This window comes from Vigna unguiculata, chromosome 4 (genome assembly GCF_004118075.2).
Source record: "Vigna unguiculata cultivar IT97K-499-35 chromosome 4, ASM411807v1, whole genome shotgun sequence".
Taxonomy (NCBI): domain Eukaryota; kingdom Viridiplantae; phylum Streptophyta; class Magnoliopsida; order Fabales; family Fabaceae; genus Vigna; species Vigna unguiculata.
Window position 1 is genome coordinate 34,807,903 of NC_040282.1, and position 23,120 is coordinate 34,831,022.

Sequence of the window (23,120 nt, forward strand, 5' to 3'; positions counted from 1 at the left end):
TGCTGATAGAAGAAGAAACACAAAGAAGAATATCAAATTGAAGAAAGATGTAATGCCATGGAAGAAAGAGAAAAACAATAATTGCAAGCACAAAAAGAGAAGAAAACAAACACCAAAAGATGGATAATTAAAATCAAATATGAAGATATAAAATTTAAATAAACATATATAAGTAAGGAGGAATGTTGAAAATATTACTTAATATCTTTTTTATTTAAATTAGTTTCTAGGAAATATTTTAGTTTTAGAAATTAACTATTATTTTATATTAAGAGTGAGATATTGTAAATATTTTATACTTGATATCCTATTTATATTTTGCTTTATATATAGGGTATATCAATAAAATACAAAATATGTTCTTCCGTATAACATATTACATATGTTAGGAATTTTAGGGTTTTTGAAAATATGAGAGAGATGGGAGAGATATATGTGATATGTTATACGGAGAAACATGTTTTTGTATTTTATTGATACCTTATATATAAGAGCAAAATATAACAAATATCAAGTATAAAATATTTAGAATATCTCATTCCTAATCTAAAATAATAGCTAATTTCTAAAATTGAAACATATCTCTAAAACTTAAATATTTTCTAAAAACTAATTTAAATAAAAAAGATATTAAGTAATATTCTCAATATTCCTCCTTGCTTAATATTTGTTTATTTAAATTTTTTATGTTCAAATTTGATTCTCCATCTTTTCTCCATCTTTTGATGCTTGATTTTCTCCTCTTTTTGTGCTTGTAATATTTGTTTTTCTCTTTCTTCCATGACACCACATCTTTCTTCAATTTGGCATCATCCTTCATATTTCTTCTTATATCAGCATCATCTTCTTTTTCTTTGTCTAGTGTGGATTTCATTGGAGTGACATTAGACCTTTTGTGAATATTAAAATGTGAACCTCCATCTACTTTCTTCACTTGGACATCTACTTTCTTCCAGAGATATTTATCTTCTGATTTTGATCCTTCTTCCATACTCACTTTATTTGTAACACATTCCTCCTTCATAAAATCCAGCGCAAATCTCTTGTCTTTCATGTAGACTTTGAATACCTCTATGTTGTTAGCATTTTTTTATCACACATACTTTATTTTCAAAGGAGACCTTATAACCTTTCTCTAACAATTGAGCAACACTTAACAAATTCTAGGTAATCTTAGGAACATATAAGATATCAAAAATTAATTTATACCTGAATGAGTTTTAATTGAAATTGTTCATGTACCTTTCACAACAAGTTGTTCTCAATTCCAATTCTTACCTTGGAAATATTTGATTTATTGAGCTCCTTGAAAATTTCTCTATCATGAGACATGTGGTTTGTGCAACTACTATCTATAATCCAATCTTTTGTAGATTCATTGGTTGTGACACATGATGTTGTAAGAAGTAGTTCTTCCTTTGATTTATCCTCCACTGATTTATCCTCCACAATTTGAACATCTTCTTGAGAGTTTTTAGATTTACATACCTTTTTCACATGTCCCAATTGACCGCATTTGTGACATTTGACATCTGGCCTCCACCAATACCAGTTGGGTTGATGACCTTTTCTCTTACAATGGGGACAAGATGAAAAAACTTGTTTGTTGTTGTATTTGCTCCTTCTATTTTTTCTTGACTATGAGAGCATTCTCTTCAATGTAATTTAAATTACCTTCAACCACCTCATGATCTTCTCTCATCAATCTTCGTTGCTTTTGTGCTTGCAAGGCATGTATCACCTTTGTAAAGGTAATTGTAGACAAATCTTTTGTGTATTCTAAGGAAGCAATAGATGCCTCAAATCTTTCTGGCACCGTCATCAGAATTTTCTCAACGAGTTTGGAATTTGGAAATTCCTTTCCCAACAATTTTGTCTTGTGGGCAATGCCCAACAATTTGTTTGAGTATTCTTTGATTGTCTCCGACTCTTTCATTCTTTGCATCTCGAACTCCCTTATCAAGTTCAAAACTTTCATGCATTGAATCTTCTCGTTTCCTTCATATTTTGCTTTCAAGTATTCCCAAATTTCTTTGGGAGACTTTAGAGTCATGATCTTGATCATAATCATTTGTGAAACACTTGCGAACAAGCATGATTTTGCCTTTGCCTTTCTCGTTTTCTTGTCTTTATGCACTTTTATTTGAGCCACGATGGGATTTTCAGACAAGAGAACATCATCTTCCTCCAGACTTCCCATAGATCTAGCCCCTCTATATATGTTTGCATCCTTACCGCCCATAGATCATAGCTTTCACCATCAAAGAGTGGAATAGTGACATGTGACATATTTCCTTCCATTCTATCGGCAATAAGAATAATGGCTCTGATACCACTTAATGGGATTTTTAGGGCTTTTGAAAATATGAGATATGAGATAGATGAGAGATATATGTGATATGTTATACGGAGGAACATGTTTTTGCATTTTATTGATATATCCTATATATAGAATAAAATATAACAAATATCAAATATCAAATATTTAGAATTTCTCACTCCTAATCTAAAATAATAACTAATTTCTAAAACCGAAACATATTTAAAACTGAAATATTTTCTAAAAACTAATTTAAATAAAAATGATATTAAGTAATATTTTCAGCAACATATATCTCTCATTTATCTCGTATCTCTGATATCTTTAGCAGTCCTAAAAATTCCAACACCTATAATCTTCTAGAGCTTCTAAAAAGTCTCAGGTTTCATAACTTTAGTTATCAAATTTTCAATATGATTCTAGGTTCTGTAATGTACCAACTTGACTTCTCCATCTTTTATAAGAATATTCGTTTTAAGTTAAAAATAACAACCTTTCACCAAGCTCCTCAAAACTAGTTTCAATCAAGCTCCATAAATCCTTCGCAAATAGAAAAAAGTTTCATCAACTCACTCCAATAATGATAATGTAGACCATCAAAGTGGAGAATTTTGTCTTAGATCTTTTTGACAATCTTTGTGTTGTATTCTCTTCTCTCTTAGCTAATTGCAACTTAGTTAAATATATCAGGTCTGGTTTAAACTCTGATATCAGCTTGTAAGGAATAATAAAAGTATATAAAACTTGTAAATTGATTGATATTTTATTGTACCAAAATAGTTATAACCTTTATAGAACATATAACAACAAATACCTCTTCATTTCGTAGTTTCTTTATGTCAATATATAGTATTATCATTTACTTCATAACCTCAAAAACCTCTTCAATGCAAAAGATAGACACACAATATTGACATAAATCAAACATGTTTGCACGATCAATGTGATTCTGCTGATTGGAAATGAGACCAGTACTCTTTCACAAGTTGCTTGAACAGCGATCCTTCTTTCGTCATCAACTTCGTTGGTTCATCATACTCCACCAACCTTCCTGTAAAACAAATAAAATGATAAAAAAAAAATCTTCACATTTATTCTAATAAAAGATTTCAAGTGTGAAAAACGAGTACCCCATATTCCAGAAGGTGTCTAAATCAACTAACCCATTGTTTATCACATTAACCTTTAACTATTGAATGTAAGTAAACTATATGCCAAACAGCATGCCTATGCAATGCATGGTTGTGCCAAACCAAGTGGAAAGGTTTAGTTTGATATTAACATAAGAAAATGGGTTATGGATAATTTGATAAAGATTTGTTGAAAAGGATAAAGGTTTTGTTTTTCTATATCCAAATTACCATCACTGATTGAAAGAACCATAGTGCAATCCATCACAGTTGGTATCCTGTGTGCTACTGTAATCACTGTGCAATCTGCAAACTCAGTCCTGATTGTTTTCTGTAAAATCAAATCAGTTGCATTGTCAATGGAAGCAGTAGCTTCATCCAACACCAATATCCTACTTCTCCTTAAAAGTGCACGCCCCAAACAAAATAATTGCCTTTGTCCCATGCTCCAGTTTGATCCATCTTCAACAACTGCATAACAACATTTTTCTAGTTGTTATTAACCAGGTAAGTTACTTATGACATAATATCACCATCAATATTTCAGAAAACAGTTTATGACCACAATTGTGGCTGCATCAACCTCATTTCTGCACAATTTCCCACAATACTATGTATCGTGACAAAACCCAACTGAAATTTCAAACCTTGATTACCATAACGTTGGCAATAATATTACCTGGGGAGTTTAGGCCCTGAAATTTCTCTTGGACAACTTCTCGTAACTGGCATTTCCCAAGAACCTTCATATTGATGAAAAAATTAGGCTACATTTGGAAAGTTAAGCACAAAATAAAGAGAATGTGGTTGGTTTTACCTCCCATATCTCGTGATCAGAGTATTGGGATAAAGGGTCCAAATTATATCTAACAGTCCCATTAAAAAGAGTAGGATCCTGAGGTATAACTCCAAAACGTGACCTCAAATCATGAAGGCCAATAGAAGATATGTCTATGCCATCAACTACAATTTTTCCACCTGCTGCCTCCACCAGACGAAATAATGCACTGATAAGAGTGGACTTTCCACTGCCTGTTCTTCCAACGATTCCAATCTTGTGTCCTGCTTCAAATGTGCATGTGATTCCATGAAGTATAAGTGGTCCATCAGGCCTGTATCGTACCTGTTTTTGTATAAACAAGAAAATTACATAAGCATATCATTACATATTTGAACACTGAGATTCACATTTTAAGTAAGTTCCAACTACCTGCAAGTCATTTAGTTCTACTTTACCAGCAACTGGCCAATCTGAAGGAGGACGATTTCCTTCTACTACTTCTGGGGCCTCACTCGGTATATGCATATACTGATTTATCCTCTCTACAGAAATTATGTAATTTGCTAGATTGCATTGACTCTGAATTGAAAATACTAGTTGAGCATTGAGTGTAAGGCCATAAGAGAGAGCCATGCCAATGAATCCTAGAACAGAAGATATTTAAAATTAATATACTTGCATCAAGAGAGATAATGATACTGTTTGGTGATAAAAGAAAAATACTATTAAGATAATTGTAGCGCTAAAAACCATGATATTTCACATATAACATGACAGAAGTCTCACCAGAGCTGAAAGTCCCTGGTGGAAGTGTAACCATGCATAGTGCTGTGGAGGAAAGAAGTACTGCACTAACTATTTCCAATCTCTGGATCAGCCACTCATTTGAGGCAAAACTATGGAAGAAGGGACTAGCATTGATGTCAATTAGATCAAGACTCTTCTCAAAGAAACGATTGTCTTCTTCAAAGGCTCTTATTGTCACAACTCCAGCATTAGTTTCAGCTACATGATTAGCTACAAAGGACTTTGTTGTGCCATTCATCCGCATCACTTCTTTTGCAGTGGAAAAGTAATATTTCTAGTTTTAAAAATGAAATACTTTGTTCAGTATCTGATATTAAACACACTAAAAGATCAACAAAAAGTTACCAAAAGATAAAAGCTAACAGAACAACGAGCATTATATGGTCAAATTTGATAACTTTCCCAATGCCAGTCAAAATAGAAGACACTATTTTAGTATCACAACACTTTTAAAAGAAGAATTTGCCATTACCTGCAAGCGTATTGCAATGTAAACCATCGGTACAGCGATAAACAAGATTTGCCAAGTGATAATTGCTAAAACCATGAGGTTGGTATAGAAGTTTGTAGTACCTCCCACAGTATAAGCAATAATAAAAGGGATATCAATATCCATAATGCTTAGATCTGATGAGACCTGCATAGGAAATCACTATCAAAATATCATCACAATTCACAGCATGGAAAGAAATCATTTAATATACATACCCTACTAAGGATTCTTCCCAATGGTGTAGAGTCATAAAAGGACATCGGTGCACGAAAAAGGGAGTTCGTTAACTGTAAAAACAAATATTTTGATGACTGAATGCCCAAGGCAACTAGAAGTAGAGTTCTGATGAGCAAGAAAACAGTAGAAAGAGCCCCAATCATGCAGTAAACAACAATCAGCCGCAATGTGCTAACTTGGTTATTGTCAACATTAGCAGCCATCCATGAGTTCTGCAGTATCTGGCAAATGACAAACAAGAGGTGACAAAGAGAAGTCACAAAGAAGTATATATAGCCTTTCGTCTGATTCAGATACTGAAGGTAAGGCTTCAACCCTGTGTCTCCTATCTCTCTCTCTTCTTCCTTTATTAACTGATTTCCATATGTCTCTTTTAATTGATTCTCCTTGGAAGCTTGTGTAATCTCTTTAGCAGATATTGAAGGCCTCTTGGAAGACGAAACATTCATAGGCTTGTTAGAACCAGCAGTTTTCTTGTGAGCATTAACAAGATCTTGGAATTCTCGGCTTGTGGACAACAAATGATGATAAGGAGCAGATTCTAGGATTTCCCCATTTGACATCAACTGAGGAAAAGATAAAAAAAACAAACTTCACTTCAGTAACTTCCAATTCATTACTAATTTACTATCACTAGTTATGTGCAGGAAAGTGAGAAAAGAAGAACTTTAGCATAACCATGTCCTGGTTTCATTGAATTACCAAAACAGAATCAAACGCTGGTAGAAAGTCAACTTGATGAGTCACGAGTAAAACAGTTTTCTCTTTAAGACCATCCATGATGTATTCCTGCAAAATTTAGAACCATGTTTGAATATAAAGAATGTCTCATATTATAGTGTGTGAAATAAGGAGGATGACATTACATTAAACAAATTTGTTGCAGTATGTGCATCAACAGCACTAAATGGATCATCCAAAAGATATACATCAGCATTCTGATAAAGAGCACGTGCAAGTTGAATTCGCTGCTTTTGACCTCCACTTAAGTTAACTCCTCTCTCACCTATTTGTGTGAGGTCTCCATGGGGAAACAGCTCCAAATCCTTTAGTAGTGAAGATCTACGAAGTGTTTCTTGATATCTATGACCATCCAAATCTGATCCAAACAAAATATTTTCCCGTATAGTACCAGTCTGTATCCATGCTGTTTGAGAAACATATGCAAACTTTCCATAAACTTCAATCTGTAATTCAATAGAGAGAATTAAGGACTTATTAATATTACATCTGAAAAGAAGAATAAGAAAAAATAGTACTGAGTATAGTGAGTTGAATTCATATGCTAAATATAACTATTGATTATACGAAGTAGAAATGTCATCAACATTATAGCCAATAACAGTACCCTAAGATTTAATAGTGCATTGTATAATATAGGAGGAGCATGAAAGAATCAAATCTTACAGTTCCTTTTATCATTGGAACCTCTCCAAGAATTGTAGCCAAGAGGGTTGATTTGCCTGAGCCAACTTCTCCACAAATAGCAAACTTCTGCCCATGTCTGATCTCCAAGTTTATGTTCCTCAGTGTTGATTTTGATTCATTACCTTCCCATGAAAAGTCAGCAGATTTGATTTTAATTGACCCTTTACTGCCATCAAAACTTTTATTCCTGAAATTTGCACTCTGCAATTCAGGTGCATTAAGGAATTGAATAATCCTGGCAAATGCCACTTTTGCTTGAATGACCACCCCAATAACATCTGGGATCGCTGTAATTGGCTCCTGCACAAGACGTATAGTGGCCACAAATGTGAAAAGATTATTTGCATGCAGAGGAATATTCAAGAAGTAACATGTCCCAAAAGAAGCAGCAGAGACCAAAACCGGTGAGCTCCAAAAAAGAAAGATGTTGTAGGCCTTTTTCAGTTGGACTGAGCGTAAAAGTTTCAGTTCCAAATTCCTTAGTCTTTCTATAGCCTTTCTGAAATGAGTTTCCCATGCATAAAGCTTTAGCACTTTCATATTTGTTAGAGCCTCAGAACTGGCCTTCAATCGCTCATCTTGTGCCACCATGAGTTTGCTCTGAAGCTTATGCATCAACTTTGCTAGTGGAGTGTTGCAAAGCACAGTGAGAACTATCACTACCAATGAGGATATTGTTGCTATTCCAATAGCATGGAAAAGTATAACTACAGCAATACATATTTGGAGGCATGTTGTCCACGACTGGTGAAACCAATATGGAAATTCTCCAATTCTGTAAGCATCCACAGTCACATAATTCATTATCTCACCACCAGAGTGTGTCAATCTAGCTGCACTTGATAACCTCAATAGTTTCTTATAAATGGCTGCAGTAAGCAGTGATCTAACTTTCATTCCAACAAGCCTACTGCGAAAATACCACTGTCTTTGAGACAAGGACTCGATGATCTTTATAATGAAAAGTGATATGACCAATACATAACCCTCATATTTGAAACTTCCATTACCCTCAGAAACTAATATAAAAGCATTCAGAAGTACAGGACCAGTGGACAAGCTGAGTACCTTGAGCAGAGCAAAGAATCCAGTCATCAAAATCTCTCTCCTGTGGCACCAAACTATGGTCCACAACACTGATGATTGTGATAATGGTTCTTTTCCTTTTTCCCTGTTCAAACGTTCTAAAAAGGACAAGTAGCAACTTTCTGTTCGATCCGATTCTCGCAACTTCGGCATATCCTCATCCTGAAGTGTTTTCTCTTGACCCCTTTTCATCAATGGATTCAACCACCAAAATGACATCTTACTAAGGAATCCAGCTTTGGCGAATGGAGTCACATGATTATCTGGATCAACTTCACTACAGTGATCATTCAAAGGGTCGTAAAGGCCTTCATCAATTTCTCCGTCAGTGTCTTCACGTTTATGTACTTTATAAGTACACAAGAGTAGTAACATTGACACTGGTAAAGACAGAAAATCTAAAGCTTCCTTGAAGATCAATTTTCTGCTACTAATTGCATAAGACATGGATAGAACACAGAAAATAAATGAAACAAATAACGTAACAAGAGAAAACAACCACAACCATGATCTTGAAAGTTGTTTCAACTGAAGACTTACACTTAGGCCTACAAAAAGCCATCTGAATCCTTGAAAAAGCTCTGCCAACCACAACTTAAGAGGGAAGAGAGTGTGTCTCTTTCTTAATTCCTCCTCTAAAACCCAAATGCCTAAGCACACATACAACAACCCCAGAAAACCATTGGTCATGGCAGACAGTACCTGCAAGTTTGAATATCTTTCCACCTGAAACTGACCACGAAATGGTTTGAACAAAGACTTCTGGATCAAAATGAATGCTAGCATGATCATTAACAAAACATCAAAGCAGATGATCAAGAATTGGATGGTGCACGTAGAAGGATCTTTCAAAAACTTGAAGTCGTAACAGAAGGGTGGTTTTCCTCCATTCCCAGGACAATCAGTTTCTCCACAAGCCATGCTCCAAAAATCCTCCATCACTGTAAGTTTTCTCTGCCGCTTAAACTCTGATATGAAGGACAAGAAAGTTATATCTCTTTCTTAACAAAACATTGTCCTAATATTTCTTCTTTTAAAAAGTGAACCAAAAATGGTCACAGTAAGTAGAATAATACCAACTCTAACGAAAGATGAACCCATGAAACTCACTCCACAAAGCCTATCTCTGCACTGTTATCTAAGACAGAATCATCTGTAACAAGTTCATATTTAGAAAAAAATATATATAAAATAAGAAACTGATAATATTACTGTAAAATGTATAACTTTCCATATTTAAAAAATTTAACCATACTTTATAATATAAAAAATATTTATCCCAAGTAGTAACATAATTTATATCTTAAACCCCTTAAAATGTATTCTTTATACTTAATTTACAATTTTATACTAACAAAATTATTTTTTTTTATTTTTTTACACCGCAAACATTACTTGACTATCCATTTTTGGAGATAAACTATTGTATATAGAAAGAAAAGAAAAAACTAAATATTGAAAGAGTAAACTTTTGTATTTATAAAGAAAAAAAAAACTAAAACATAAAATAATAATGATAATGATACTATAACAACTAAATTTTGACAACTTTCTCTTACAACCAGAATTGACATATTTTGAGTGGTTTTGAAATATAGAAAAATGAGAAAATAAAAAAGATGAAAAATTACTTAAAATATGACAACTTAGATTGTACGAGAAAGTTGTCAAAAATTTAATTGTTATAGTATAATTTTCCAAATAATAAACACAAAGTAGATGTAAACATTTATTTCATGTTATAAAGTACAATGGCCCTTTGTACTAGTACTATATATATATATATATATATATATATATATATATATATATATATATATATATATATATATATATATATATATATATCACTCTTTAATAACCATTCAATTATGATGGTAGTTAAATTTCACTTGATTTTTTCAAAAAAATTATTTCATCTAACTTATACTAACATTACATATATTTACATTAAAATATAAAAATTCCGTAGATATGAAGATAAAAGCTATTTAACTATTCAAGGACTAAATGCATACCAGACTTAAGGGCATAAGATGGATTTGAAGAATAATGAGCCGTCGTTGAATGAATAAATTTCAATTATATACTTCAGATTTGAAGGTAAAAGAGTAATTTGAAAATTTATAAATTATTTAACTTATGTGATAATTTTTTTAATAAATTAAAAAATTTTACTTTATCCTTGTAGCTAATTATTAATATTATTATTACTATTATTTAATATAATTATTACTATTATTTAATGTTATTATTAATATCATTAAATATTATTATTTTAATAATTATTATTATTTATTATTTATCAATATTAATTATTATTATTATTATTAATTGTACTACAATTAATTATATATTCATATATATGAATTACGGAATTCTTCCATCACCACCGATCATGAATTAGAAGTAACGGGTAAAATGACTATTTATTCTTGCAAATCCTTTCAGTTTTGGAGAGATGAGATTTGAATGGTATGTTATAAATTGTGAGGAGATGAGATTTGAATGGTACGATATAAATCCGTCTTTCCATTCACTCTCACATCATCGTTTCTCACATCATCGTTAGGGACACGTTAATGAAGCGGGTAAGGTACGAACAGTAATCTACTCGTCGGATAAATATTCATTTTATATCCGTATTTATATTCGTGCAGGTATCCGTATATATTTTTAATATCAACATATATCAATAAGTACCCATAAATTATATACGTATATATTTTACATTCCTAATCATCACATGGTAACACGCATGAAGCTCAACATCAGTGAAATTGATAAATCAACTCATGTGAACACTATATCTGTATTTCATATGAACTCAAAATTTTAAAACTCTTCTACCATGCTGTTGCAGGTTTAGGTTGGTTTTAGGGTGGTTTAAATCAAAATACTCAACCCTTATCGCTAGTTAAGAGATTGTTGCTGCAACCCTTCTGGATTTGAAAACATGAAACATAACACTCAAAAGAATGGAAGGTGACAACAGAGAAATTCTGATATATCATGATACTTTTAATTCTTCTAAATGTTTAAGTTGTTATAGTGAGTGCCCACATACGTACCTAACAAGCACCAGTTAGCGAAAATCACGAAGCTGAATTTGGAGATGAAAGATGAATAAAGTAACGCCGAAAAGGAAAATCTGGTGGATATGTAGTATGGCGCAGAAAGAAATATAATAATCCTAAAGGACCTTTCAGTGTATGGAACAAGATCTGTTTGTACTTTTATCACTCCAAATTTACTTCATGTACATGTACTAAAAAACCATTTTGTCAACTTATAGAAGAGAGAGAATAACGTAAGACAACAGTGAGAAGACAAACATGTAAATAATTGTACAATGAACTTTTCTACTGGTACACGTGATTGCATGACTTTGGGTGTAGAGTAAAACAAATCTTACAAACAATTAATCTGAGTATATATAATATTCATACAATAAGACAGTGAAAGCATTGAAAACAAGGAGAATGGAACAAATAATATATTAAATAAAGAAAAACTACAGCAGCTATAACACGAAACCCAAATGAGTGCATGATCGATGGTAGAAAAAGTAAAAATGCCATTGCCAACCACTTCTACTTATTTTATTGTATATATATAATATAATGGTGAAAGTAAATTAAAAAATTTATATTGAGCACTGGAATGAATATGATTGGAAGAATAAGTTGTTAAGAACGTGGCCTTCTCTTCTGTAAAAGCGAAAGATTGTTTGTCCGTGTTATTGTAAAATCAAAGTTAGGTGTCAAATATTCTCTTATTTTCCATTTTGTCGAAGATAACCTTGTCTGGAGCGAAAACGAGAGGTCGTAAACCAGAAGACTGAAGAGACAAAATCGTTGGAAACCCTAGTACTTTGTCGTCATTGCTCACGTGATGTAAATTTAAAATATAATATAACCTAAAAAATAAGTAAATTTTAAGTTTAAGATTATTTTTACAATGGATTGCAAAATAAAATTTGCATGGGCTTAGATAATATGATTTCATCTTATTTTTTGTTAGACGTAGGGTTTTTGTTAAATGGTGAATTTTAAAGTTAATTCAAATTCAAAAAATTAGTTTGTAATATAAGGTCTGTACTCATTGTATATTCTAAATTGACTTTATCTAGTTTATACGAGGCTTCCAACGCACTTTCCCATGATGAGGCATTTACATCCCTTGAGAGAAGGACTAGACATTAATAAATTATCTAATCTGATAGCAGGTGAAACAATAAATCCAACAAACAATAAAATTTTGTTAGGATAGACTCTAACCTACTCATATATATCGAGTGCAAGGCTAAACATTAATAGATGGTCTGATAACAAACAATAAACTCAACAAATAACGAACTTTGCTAAGATAGAATATAACTTGACTATGATACTATGTTAAAAAATGAACTTTATATCTAACTCAATCTTACAAATTTGATTTATAAGATTAAGTTATACTTAATGTCCATTTTTTAATAATTTTCAATACATCACATTAAACAAAGAACTAGATATGTGAAATTAAATATTTATTGATAGTCTAACAATAATTTGATAGTAAATGATAAGATAGAGTCCATAAATTGAATTAGGATAAGCTCTAATATTAAGAAGGGGAATTTTAAACTTAACTCTTACAAATTTAACTGACCATGTCACTTTTCTTTTCATGTATTCTTCTAACACTACTTATGAAAATGTGGAATGATAGGTGAACAAAAAGTAAAAATACTATTTTTGTTTCATTTTTACTATTGGAATAATATGAAATTATTGTTTAGAACTTTAAAAATAAACATAAATATTTAAAATGTATAGCATAGGCTTACGCTGATGTAATATCTATTTTTATGCATTAAAGTGAGGGTATCGTGGGGTTAAAGGTACATGGACAAATGAAATTTGTAAGTATATGTGGAATTATAATATAAAATTCATATGATTCGGTATTGACATTAATATAATCGAAAGTTGTCTTGGTTTTGGCGAAAGTAGTTTTGACATATGAGCTTTCATTTAAAATTATAATGGAAAACGCAAGGTTAGAAAAATATATATGAGCTTTTATTATTGTTTTTATGCTGAGTTTCTTGTCTTTTTTACTTGTTTCTTTTTTCTTTCGCTCATCTATTTGTTTTCATCTTTTCACGCCGAATTATTATGTTATTTATAATTTTAATTTTTTATACTGTTTAAACTAAAAAGATTTTCATTAACAATTGAAAACAAACAATATTTCATTTATATGATACTATATGAAAATTACGCAATGAATGTTATAATAATAAATAAATTCAATGTAATTAATAATAATTTAATTTAAGAAATAAAAAATTTAAAGTTTTGAAAATAAATAAAAATTAAATTTAAGTAATGCTAAAACTTATTTTTTATATTTGTTATCTTATTTTACATTTACCAATTAACTTATTAATTAGTTTACCGAACATTTCGAAGTAAATAAGTTAGTTTATCACTTATGAACTTAAAAATTAAAAACTTTCAACTAAGAGTTAGCATTATTGAATGATAGCTGCTCATCTATTTTTTGCCAAAAAAGATAATAATCACTTCAACTTATTGAATATAAGAGCGTCATTCACAAGAAAACTTTCATTGAGTTTTAGAAAAGGAACTTTGATTATTTACTTTATCTTTTACATTATTGCATAAGGATAAAGAAAAAATAAATTATTAAATCAAAATAATGATAGAGAAGGAGTGATGAAAAAATAGAGAACGGTAAGGGACAGGAATTGGAAAATGTAGGGTGAAAAGGGTTAGTTAGGTATGAATTGTTGGGAAAAAAACTTGTTCGGAAGAACATAACGTCTTTACTTTAAAAAATTACCCTATTGATAGAAAGATAAGATAAAAATAATCAACACAAAATTATAATATGAAAACTTAAAAATTGGAGTAAAATAGTCAGTCATCACTAAAAAAAAAATATTATCAATAGTTAGAATCCATTAGAAACAACCGATATCCATCGATAAACGTGTGCTTTTGATGGATTATTGACAGGCACATATCCATCAATAAAAGGGTCGTAGATAGGGATGACAACGGATTGGATCGAGTACGGATAGTGCCTACCCGCAACCCAATCCGCCAAAAAAAAAAATCAATCCGCTACCCGTGAATATTTAAAAAATATCCGCGAATATTTTTCAAACCCACAGGTACATGTGGATATCCGATACCCATAAATATTTAAAAAAATATATATTTTATAAATTTTTTAATATAAAATTATAAAAATAAAATATAAATTAAATTAAATTTGACATAATAAAATATACCGTTAATTTTAATTTTAATTAAATTTAACTTAATAAAATATAAATTAAATTTTAATTTTAATTTTTTGCAGGTAATGGGTACCCGTGGGTACGGATAGTATGATACCCGTACCCGACCCGTTTATAAGTGGTTATTAAAATATTCGTTACTCGCTACCAACGGGTAGTAACTATCCGTCACGGATTTTATCCGCAGATATCTGCGGGCACGAGTATTTTTGTCATCCCTAGTCGTAGATAATATTTATTGACAAATTATGTCTTTCGGTAATTACCGACAGATACCAAAGGATATGTCCGTTAATAATTACCAAAGAGCATAATCTGTCTGTAATTACCTACATCAAGTGGTGAATTTTTCGATGAATATGGTGACAGATTTATCCGTCAATATTTTAAATGTCATTTTTCAGTTCATTCTGCAATTCTAGCTTCCCAATTTTAGATAACTAATATTAGACCTGCAATCTCACATATGTACAATTAGACCTACCAATCTCATAATTATCCTAGCCAAATAATCTAAACAACTATCCAAATAAATATTTTAATATATGTCTACATATACCACACAAACATAAATGTTCTAATAACAACATTGAGAGCAAGTCTTTTTGATAGGGGGAATAATTGTAATACATGTTGTAATAACTAGAGATATCAACGGGTGGGTAGAGTACAGGTAGTAGTTCCCTCGTACCCTATCTGCTGGATAAATAATTACCCCGTACTCGTATCCATATCTGTCAAGTATCCGTTATGCGGGTACTCGCATAATTTTTTAATATTCACGGATATCCACGGGTATCCACAAATATTTACAAAAAAATAAAAATAAATATTTAACAATATATTTTAATCATAAATTCTAATAAAATAGAATACATAACATTCATAAATAGTGTTGAATGATAGTTCACAAAGAAATAAATTTTTTTTAAAACTAATTGATAAAAAAATAACATATTCAAAATCAATATGTTAATATTTTAATCATGTTTTTTTTTTAGTTTTTTAAAATTTAAATTAGAGTATAACGAGTACGAGTATCTATGGGTACGGATACTATGATACCTGTATTCGCCCCATTAACATGTAAATATTAAAAATACTCGTACTCGTTACCTGTGGGTATCCATTTACAATATATATTTCCTATCCGTTGAGGGCTTTATCCGTGAATAACCGCATGTACAGATTTTTTTTACATCCCCAGTAATAGCAACCTTTTAAACAGAATTCAATAATTATGTTGTTTAATTAATTTTGTTTTTTTTTTTTTTTTGAAAACATGATTATATATAGGGCATGTATATATGCTTTTGGAGAATAATGAGTTCTCTAGTTTTGTATAAACCTCTACAATCTTCCTTTGAAGTTGTGAGTGAGTATTGGGGTAGTAATTTTGGTGTTACGTGAAGGGGGCTTGGGTGAGAAGAATGTGTAATATCAATTTAGAGATTACAAAAACTCATGACCATATTTTCCACACTTTAAAGAGATAACTCTTTTAAAAAGAATTATCTTTATAATGATTATGTCTACACTTAAAACACTTAATTTGATTATTCACTGCTAAAATTTTTTGATTGGTGGATTAAGGTTTCCATCCTAGTAATAAGATTTTTTTCTCGTTACGTCTCCTTTTATTTGTCCTAGTGATCTATTTTCATTAGACAATCTCTTTCGCAAAACACCACACCATCTTCAACGACAATACAAAAAAGAAGGAAAATAATTGGAATCATAGTTTGCTTTTTGTAACACGACAAATTCGCGTTCCAATTTTCCCACTTTATCGTTCGTTAGTCATTATTCCAGTTTACTTTTCCTCTGCTGCTGGTGTTCTTTTTTTCTGCTTTCTCGTTAATATCAGATGAATTATCGCTATGGTTTAACATTTATTTTATAGTGATGAAAATAAAAGTAATAAATAAAGGCTAGAATTGCTGGGGTTACAAGATTGTAATTTAGTGGATGATGACGGAAGTGTAGGATATTATTTTCCTTCTTTTTTGAAGATGGTGTGGTGTTTTGTGAAAGAGATTATCTAAAACAGTAGTTTGTAGAAGATTACAAAGAGGGTTGTTGCATGCATGATACACCTAAATTGCGAGATAGAATAGGTAGCTATGTGGCATTCCATAAACATTTGACTTGATTTATAGAACTAATGTTAAATATTGATGAGAGCCTGGGAATCCCGCCAATTCCTCGTATGGGCATAATTTAGTGGATTTATTGGTATTTATAACCTCTTAGTTTAATATGATATCTCTTAACTCAAGGTAAAAAAGCGTTTTGCTCAATTTTTAAACTAAAAACTAAGAAGTATTTTTTATATTATATTATTTAAAACTTAGAAATATATAATAATGTTATATTTTAAATTAGTAGTACTCAAATTAAATTTAAATTAATAATTATAATAAAATAAGTATTGACAATAATCCAAGTATAAGTCAAAGTCTCACATTAAGTATAAACGATAAAGTTAAACAAACTAAAAATATTCAAAATTCATACAAAAGATAGAAGAATTGTTTTGGATTTGAGGAAAAAGCAATTGACTACAAATGAAGAAAATTCAAAAGAGGGATTAAAATAAAAAGAAAAAGATTAATACTCCATAAATAGATCCATCATAGTGGTATCAAAGCTGATAATTTGTCATGGTGATCATTATAACAACAACAACAACAAAAACACAACAACACCATACCCACCACAACAATAGTATTAAATAAGGGCCACCGTACACCTTTTCCAAAGGGACTTATCCTTGAGGGGAGGTTGTTAGCAATAACCCAAGTGTAAGCCAAAGTTTCACATTGAGTAAAAATAACAAAGTTAAACACTATATAAGAAAAAAGGTCTATAAATCCATTGTCATAAGATTTTTGGTTAAAAATGGTGTTAATCCCTTATCTAGGTTAGACTCATGTTATATATAATCTCTCTTAATAAATCCCCTTGAAAATACCCATCCTAAGTTATTTAACTAATTAAAAATTTCTTCCTTCTTTCTTATTTTATTTCACTTTCTTCTTTTCTCTCCCTCTCACTTCTTTTTAAAATTGACTCCAATCCTTATCTCTTTCTAGAATTTGATTTCACACCTTACAATATAAGTGAGAAATTATGGAACATTTCTATCTGACCGGATTTTCAAATAGAATAAATTTCAATTTATGCTATATATATTCTCTTTTATTATTATTATTTTATTTTTTGCGATTTAGTCACTAATATTGATGGGTTCGTTGACAAAAGTGATCCTCTAACTATGTTTTATGTTTGGATACCTTATTTCAAGTCTATAAGTTTTGAGTAGCTTTATTACTCAGATTTTTGGAAATTTGCTTTAAGGATGAACATTCTAGGTAAGGAAATCTATTTATGTTTTTAATAGAACCTTGGATAATCTTGATGTAAGGGTGATGTAGGTATAGATAGTATATTGAGAATTTGTGTGAATGCTAGAATCTGGATGTCGTTAAGTTATGTTTTTTATGAATTTATGATATTTAGGAATTTGATGTGAGTGTAAACATGCATACTTTGAGACAAAAGACCAAGATTAATTTGAAATGAGTAAAGGATGATGTTTGAGAAAATCATTGTTTGGATTGATAAATTTGATTAAATGCAACTTGTACTATTAAAATGTTGTCGAAAATTATCCTTGAGAATTGGTTTGATTTCGCTACTAAGGTTGATTTTTCTATTCTTTTGGCTTAAGTTGGGGATTTTTACTTAAGCAAAAAATAATAAAAACATTAGTGCAAAATCATGTTTTTAACTCGCCTTATAGGCCTCGGTTACTACGGAACCAAAGTCTATAAGGACACGGTAGCATTTTTGAAATTTTTTGAACTTTTTTGCCTCGGGTCCCTATCCAACCGAAGCCTATATAAGAGTTTTTATGCTTCGATTATCACTCAATCGAGACCTATAACTTGTCAGTGTTTCCCAAAATTTCAAAATTGCCACTGACAGTAGAGGCTTTGGCCTCGGCTGGAATAGGACCGAGTCCTATACGACTTTATGCCTCGGTTATTAATGGAACCGAGGCCATAGACCTTATTTAGGGTTCCAAATTCGCGAACCTTGCACTTGTTCATCTTCTCTACGCAAACCCAAATCACGAACTGGTTTTTTCTCCTCTGCGCAACTCCCCCAAAACGCAACCAGACAGGGAGCCAGTGCAACGTCAAACCACTGCGTGCCACAGCGACGCGAAACAAGGTTGTTGTTGCGCGTTCGGAGCCATACTTCAATGACAAAGATCGAAACTACTGCGAGCAAAGATGCAGACAACCTCTATTGCGACGCCATCAACCTCGCCATTGTTGCTCTGTCTTGCGAATCAGATCTGCCTCGTGCCTCCGGCGACCACCACGAGTCGCACCGCTGAAGGAACATCACCTGCGACTCGTGCGCCGTTGAAGGAACATCACCTCTGCCACTGCCGCTGCATAATCACCACTGCGAGTCGCGTGCCGCTACAAAAAACCCCTCTCGATTCGCGTCGGCGCTACATGAACCGCTGCTTGCTGCGGAATGCACCTCCATAGACCTGCAAAAAAGGCTCTGCGAAAAAGTGGCTTCGGTTCTCACATACCCGAAGCAAAAAAGTCCCTCTATGACTCTAGTTCCTTTGCAACCGAGACCAAAAGGCACTCCCTTTTGGCCTCGCCCCAATATGCCTCGGGTCTAAAACCGAAGCTGAATGACGAAAATAACTAGGGCCAAAAGCCCTTACTGCACTAGTGAAACTTAAACCTTACCTTTTGCTTTTCGCTCAAGCGAAATTTTTTTGGCTCAAGTAAAAATAGAATTGAAAATTACCTTACTCTTGACCCTATTTTTTTCTTAAGCGAAGAAATTTCCACTCAAGAAAAAATAACACTACAACTCAAGCCCAGTCTCTCCAAAATTCACTCAAAAGAAGAAATTTTCGCTCAAGTAAGAATATTTTCGCTCAAGCTAAAAAAATATTTTCTTTTATCTTTAACTGATTGAATATGTATGTTTTTGTTAATGTAAGATGAATATTAATTTTTATATTTGATTGCTTTGTGATTTTATTTGAATGAGTTATATTCCTTTACAATATTTATTGAGATTGATTGAACTTGTATGAATTTGAGGTCATACATATGGGATAATGTATGAACCATTGTTTGAGTTATTTATTAAGTATTGAAACATTTGCTATAATAGAGTTTCCCTTGTTTCACTAATGATCTAAGTCACATACTAAAATATCAAGTGGGAAGAAGTAGAGGGGAGAGTTTTTGTGTCAGATGTTAGTCTTTAACAGAACATACTTAATATGGATATCAGTCGATATTCCATTTGTTAATTATCTTTTCACACATAGATCCATGTGTGATCTTTATATTTTTGTTTGTTGTATTTGACTGAAATAGGATTATTTATGAATTATTAATAAAGTTGTTTCTTTTATACACATATATGTTTATATGATATTTAGAAATACTTTATGTTATTTATAGGTAATCTATTATAATGTTTTATAGGTTTTATGTTTTATTTTGTTATAGACTAACGAGATCTTAAAACTAACATAAGTTATACCGATTCATTTTATGTGGAATGATAATTCGTAATATCATGTTTTATTTTTTGTTTATTTTTATCTTTTATCGTTATGTTATTATTATTATTTTAGATATTTTAGGTTTTATTTAATAAATTGGAAAAGATGATTATTTAGTTTACATATTTAATATTTTGCAGATAAGCGAAAATATCAAAGAAATTAAGAAAAGTATCAACAAAATTTGATTATCAAAGTTATCAGCAACAAGATATATTTATAAAGTTGGTTACTCCAATACAAAATCAAGTACAAAGTTGCAGACCTAATCCAATTCAAAAAAAAATCTATAAAAAAGGGGTTTGATAGAGAGGTTAAAAAAAACCCTTCAGGCAGAAAAAAGACCCTTTTGGGGGGAAAACCCTATTGGGGGAGAGAGGGAAAAATAATTACTTTGGGGGAGAAGGACACTTGACCTAAAAGGAAAGATGATACAGGCACATTCTAAAAGCTGAAAGCATTCATCTTCATCATTATTCTAGTATTTAGAATGTTAAGAAGTAGCTAACTTCCTTATTTATGGGGTTTGGTATAATGTATTCTTCACTCTATGAATTCTACTATTCAATGTAATTAACTTTCATCACTCTTTTGTTCTATTCTTGGTTTAAATGCATGATAATATAGTGGACAATTAGTTTTTGGCATTGATAGTTGGACCAAAAACTTGTTACGAAATTGACAAATGTACCAAGTCGCACTAGTAATATAATGGACAAGTCCCGATATTGTTTCCCACAAATACTAATGTGATTTAATATAATTGGTTGTTTACTAATAAAGGCAAAGAATAACGAAACATTTTGGTGTATAAAAATAAAAAATAAATTCAAAAATAAAGATATAATAGAAATTTGCGCAATGGAAACAATCAACTTCATCTAAGAAATTATATTGTAAAAGTTTCACCGAGATTGGGTTCCATGATTCCATTCAAAGTAAAATCAACAAACAATATAGTTCTACTTCCTTCTCTTACATTCACATCTTTTATAACAAGTCACAATTTTGTCATAGACAAGTCTAAACTTGAATAATAAAAACTCTATGTCTAGCAATTTTTATTATTAAGTTCGTATTGTTGAACTATATGTTGATGTTAAGAATGATTAATAACCAAATCTATGTCTAGCATGTGAAATCAATTAGTTTTTTTATCCTACTCAAGTTTCCCAAATATCTTTTGGATCAGTACTCCTAAATATGCACCATATATAGAATATGCAATTGAAGATCATAATCAAGTTTCTCAAACTATCTTTTGGATCAGTAGGTACTCCCACATGTGCAAAATTTCTAAACTGTGTAGTTAAAACAAGAATAAAACACAAGAGATAATGGAAAAGACTTATATTGAATGATGAATCCACAAAGAATTAAGAATATGTTACATCCAACTCCTGTGAATGAGGGAGTTAGTTACTCCTAGACATATTGAATATTAGACTAATGATGAAATTGAATGCCTCCACCTTTCAAAATTCCCTTCTCTCGTTAAGTGTGTGTTGGTCTCTTGGCAAGCGTACCAAAAGTCAACTGTAGTATAATGATTTGAAGTAAGAGTGTCGAACCCACGAGGAATGGATTCAGTTAAAATAATTAATTATCTCGATCAGCATATATATACAAAGATTTTAATTTGATTTGACATTAACTATTGCATAAAATTAATACAGTAAAAGCGGAAAAGTTTAGAAAAATACAGTAAAAGAAACTGGGATTGAATTTCATCTATCTCCCATGTCTGTAATCTGATGAATATAATATATAACATCTGAAAATACCAATATTGATGCACACTCAAAAATCATTTATACCGATCCCTCGCGTATAAAATTCATAAGATTAGTTCCCTGAATATTGATTCCTCACATATTCAACAAACTATCCAGCATTACGGTCGAGTGTTAACAGCAATTGATATATTGAGATCTATTCCTAGCATCACAGTATATCAAGTATCATTGTTTAAATCAGATTTTCAGAAATACTTTCCAGTCAGATCTAAAAATCAAAATCAAAACATCTATTGATCAGATAGAAGTAAGCATTAAGAGCAGAACAATAATACCAATACTAAGTAAAACAGAAATGTTATATATAACTATCACCAGATTACATCCAAGTTCGAGTAGATTACATTCAATCCCAAAGAAAGGGATTAGCCACTCATGGTAGCTATCAAAATCCTAAGAACTAAAGAAGAAGAAGAAGAAGAAGAAGAAGAAGAAGAAATATGATCTGTGTTTGCTCGTGGTCACCGCTCTGCAACAAGGATCAGTTCTTCTCCCAAAATCTCCAGCTCCAACTCACTTTCTGATGCACGGAGAATATATACCCACGAAGGTCTCGCTCAAGCTACCTGATTCTCGCTTGAGCGAGACAGCATTCTTCATCCTAAAGAAAGCCTCTCGCTTGGGCGAGACATGCTGAAGCCAACATCTCGCTCAGGCGAGCAAGAATACTTCGAGCTGAAGAAAGAATCTCGCTTAGGCGAGATTGGCAGCATCTGATCTCGCTTGGGCGAGAATGGCTGCAAGAGAGGGTCTCCACTGCACGAGCGCTCGCTTAAGCGAGGTCCTGCGTCGCTTAGGCGAGAATGGCAGCAGTGGCTTTAACTTAGGCGAGCATGCTTTGATTTTGAGCGACCCTGCAGAGTTTCTTTCTTGTTTCTTCATTTCTCCTTTCACTCTTCTTCTGTTCTTTCTTCCGATCATAATTTACCTGAAGATTACACAAAATAGGGATTAATTGTTTTCTTTTCAACAAACACTTGGAAGTTCATTCTTTTCTAAATTTAGGGAGAATTAATCATGGTATAAACACAAATTAAGAACATAAGTGCCCTCATTTCATATGAAAATTACTCATTTTTGGCACTTATCAATGTGTTTTGACCTTTGTC

At 31.6% G+C, this 23,120-nt stretch overlaps 1 protein-coding gene across 1 annotated transcript; it reads right to left on the bottom strand.

The window, feature by feature from the left end:
- Positions 1-3,243: 3,243 nt before the first annotated feature.
- On the bottom strand, positions 3,244-9,405 carry LOC114182212 (ABC transporter C family member 10-like). Its single transcript, XM_028069031.1, has 11 exons — positions 7,176-9,405; positions 6,635-6,955; positions 6,471-6,557; positions 5,747-6,334; positions 5,511-5,675; positions 5,018-5,312; positions 4,661-4,875; positions 4,268-4,573; positions 4,130-4,193; positions 3,682-3,921; positions 3,244-3,371 (listed from the first exon to the last, which is right to left on the bottom strand). Exons 1-11 carry the CDS (start codon positions 9,219-9,221, stop codon positions 3,259-3,261), a joined length of 4,440 nt encoding a protein of 1,479 aa, XP_027924832.1. The 5' UTR covers positions 9,222-9,405; the 3' UTR covers positions 3,244-3,258.
- Between the last annotated feature and the right edge of the window lie 13,715 nt (positions 9,406-23,120).

Coding starts and splice junctions, on each gene's coding strand:
- LOC114182212 (XM_028069031.1), bottom strand. CDS start 9,221: ATGGAGGATTTTTGGAGCATGGCTTGTGGAGAAACTGATTGTCCTGGG. Junction 5,676..5,746: donor TGGGAAGAATCCTTAGTAGG/GTATGTATATTA, acceptor TTTCCTATGCAG/GTCTCATCAGATCTAAGCAT. Junction 4,194..4,267: donor CTGATCACGAGATATGGGAG/GTAAAACCAACC, acceptor ATCAATATGAAG/GTTCTTGGGAAATGCCAGTT.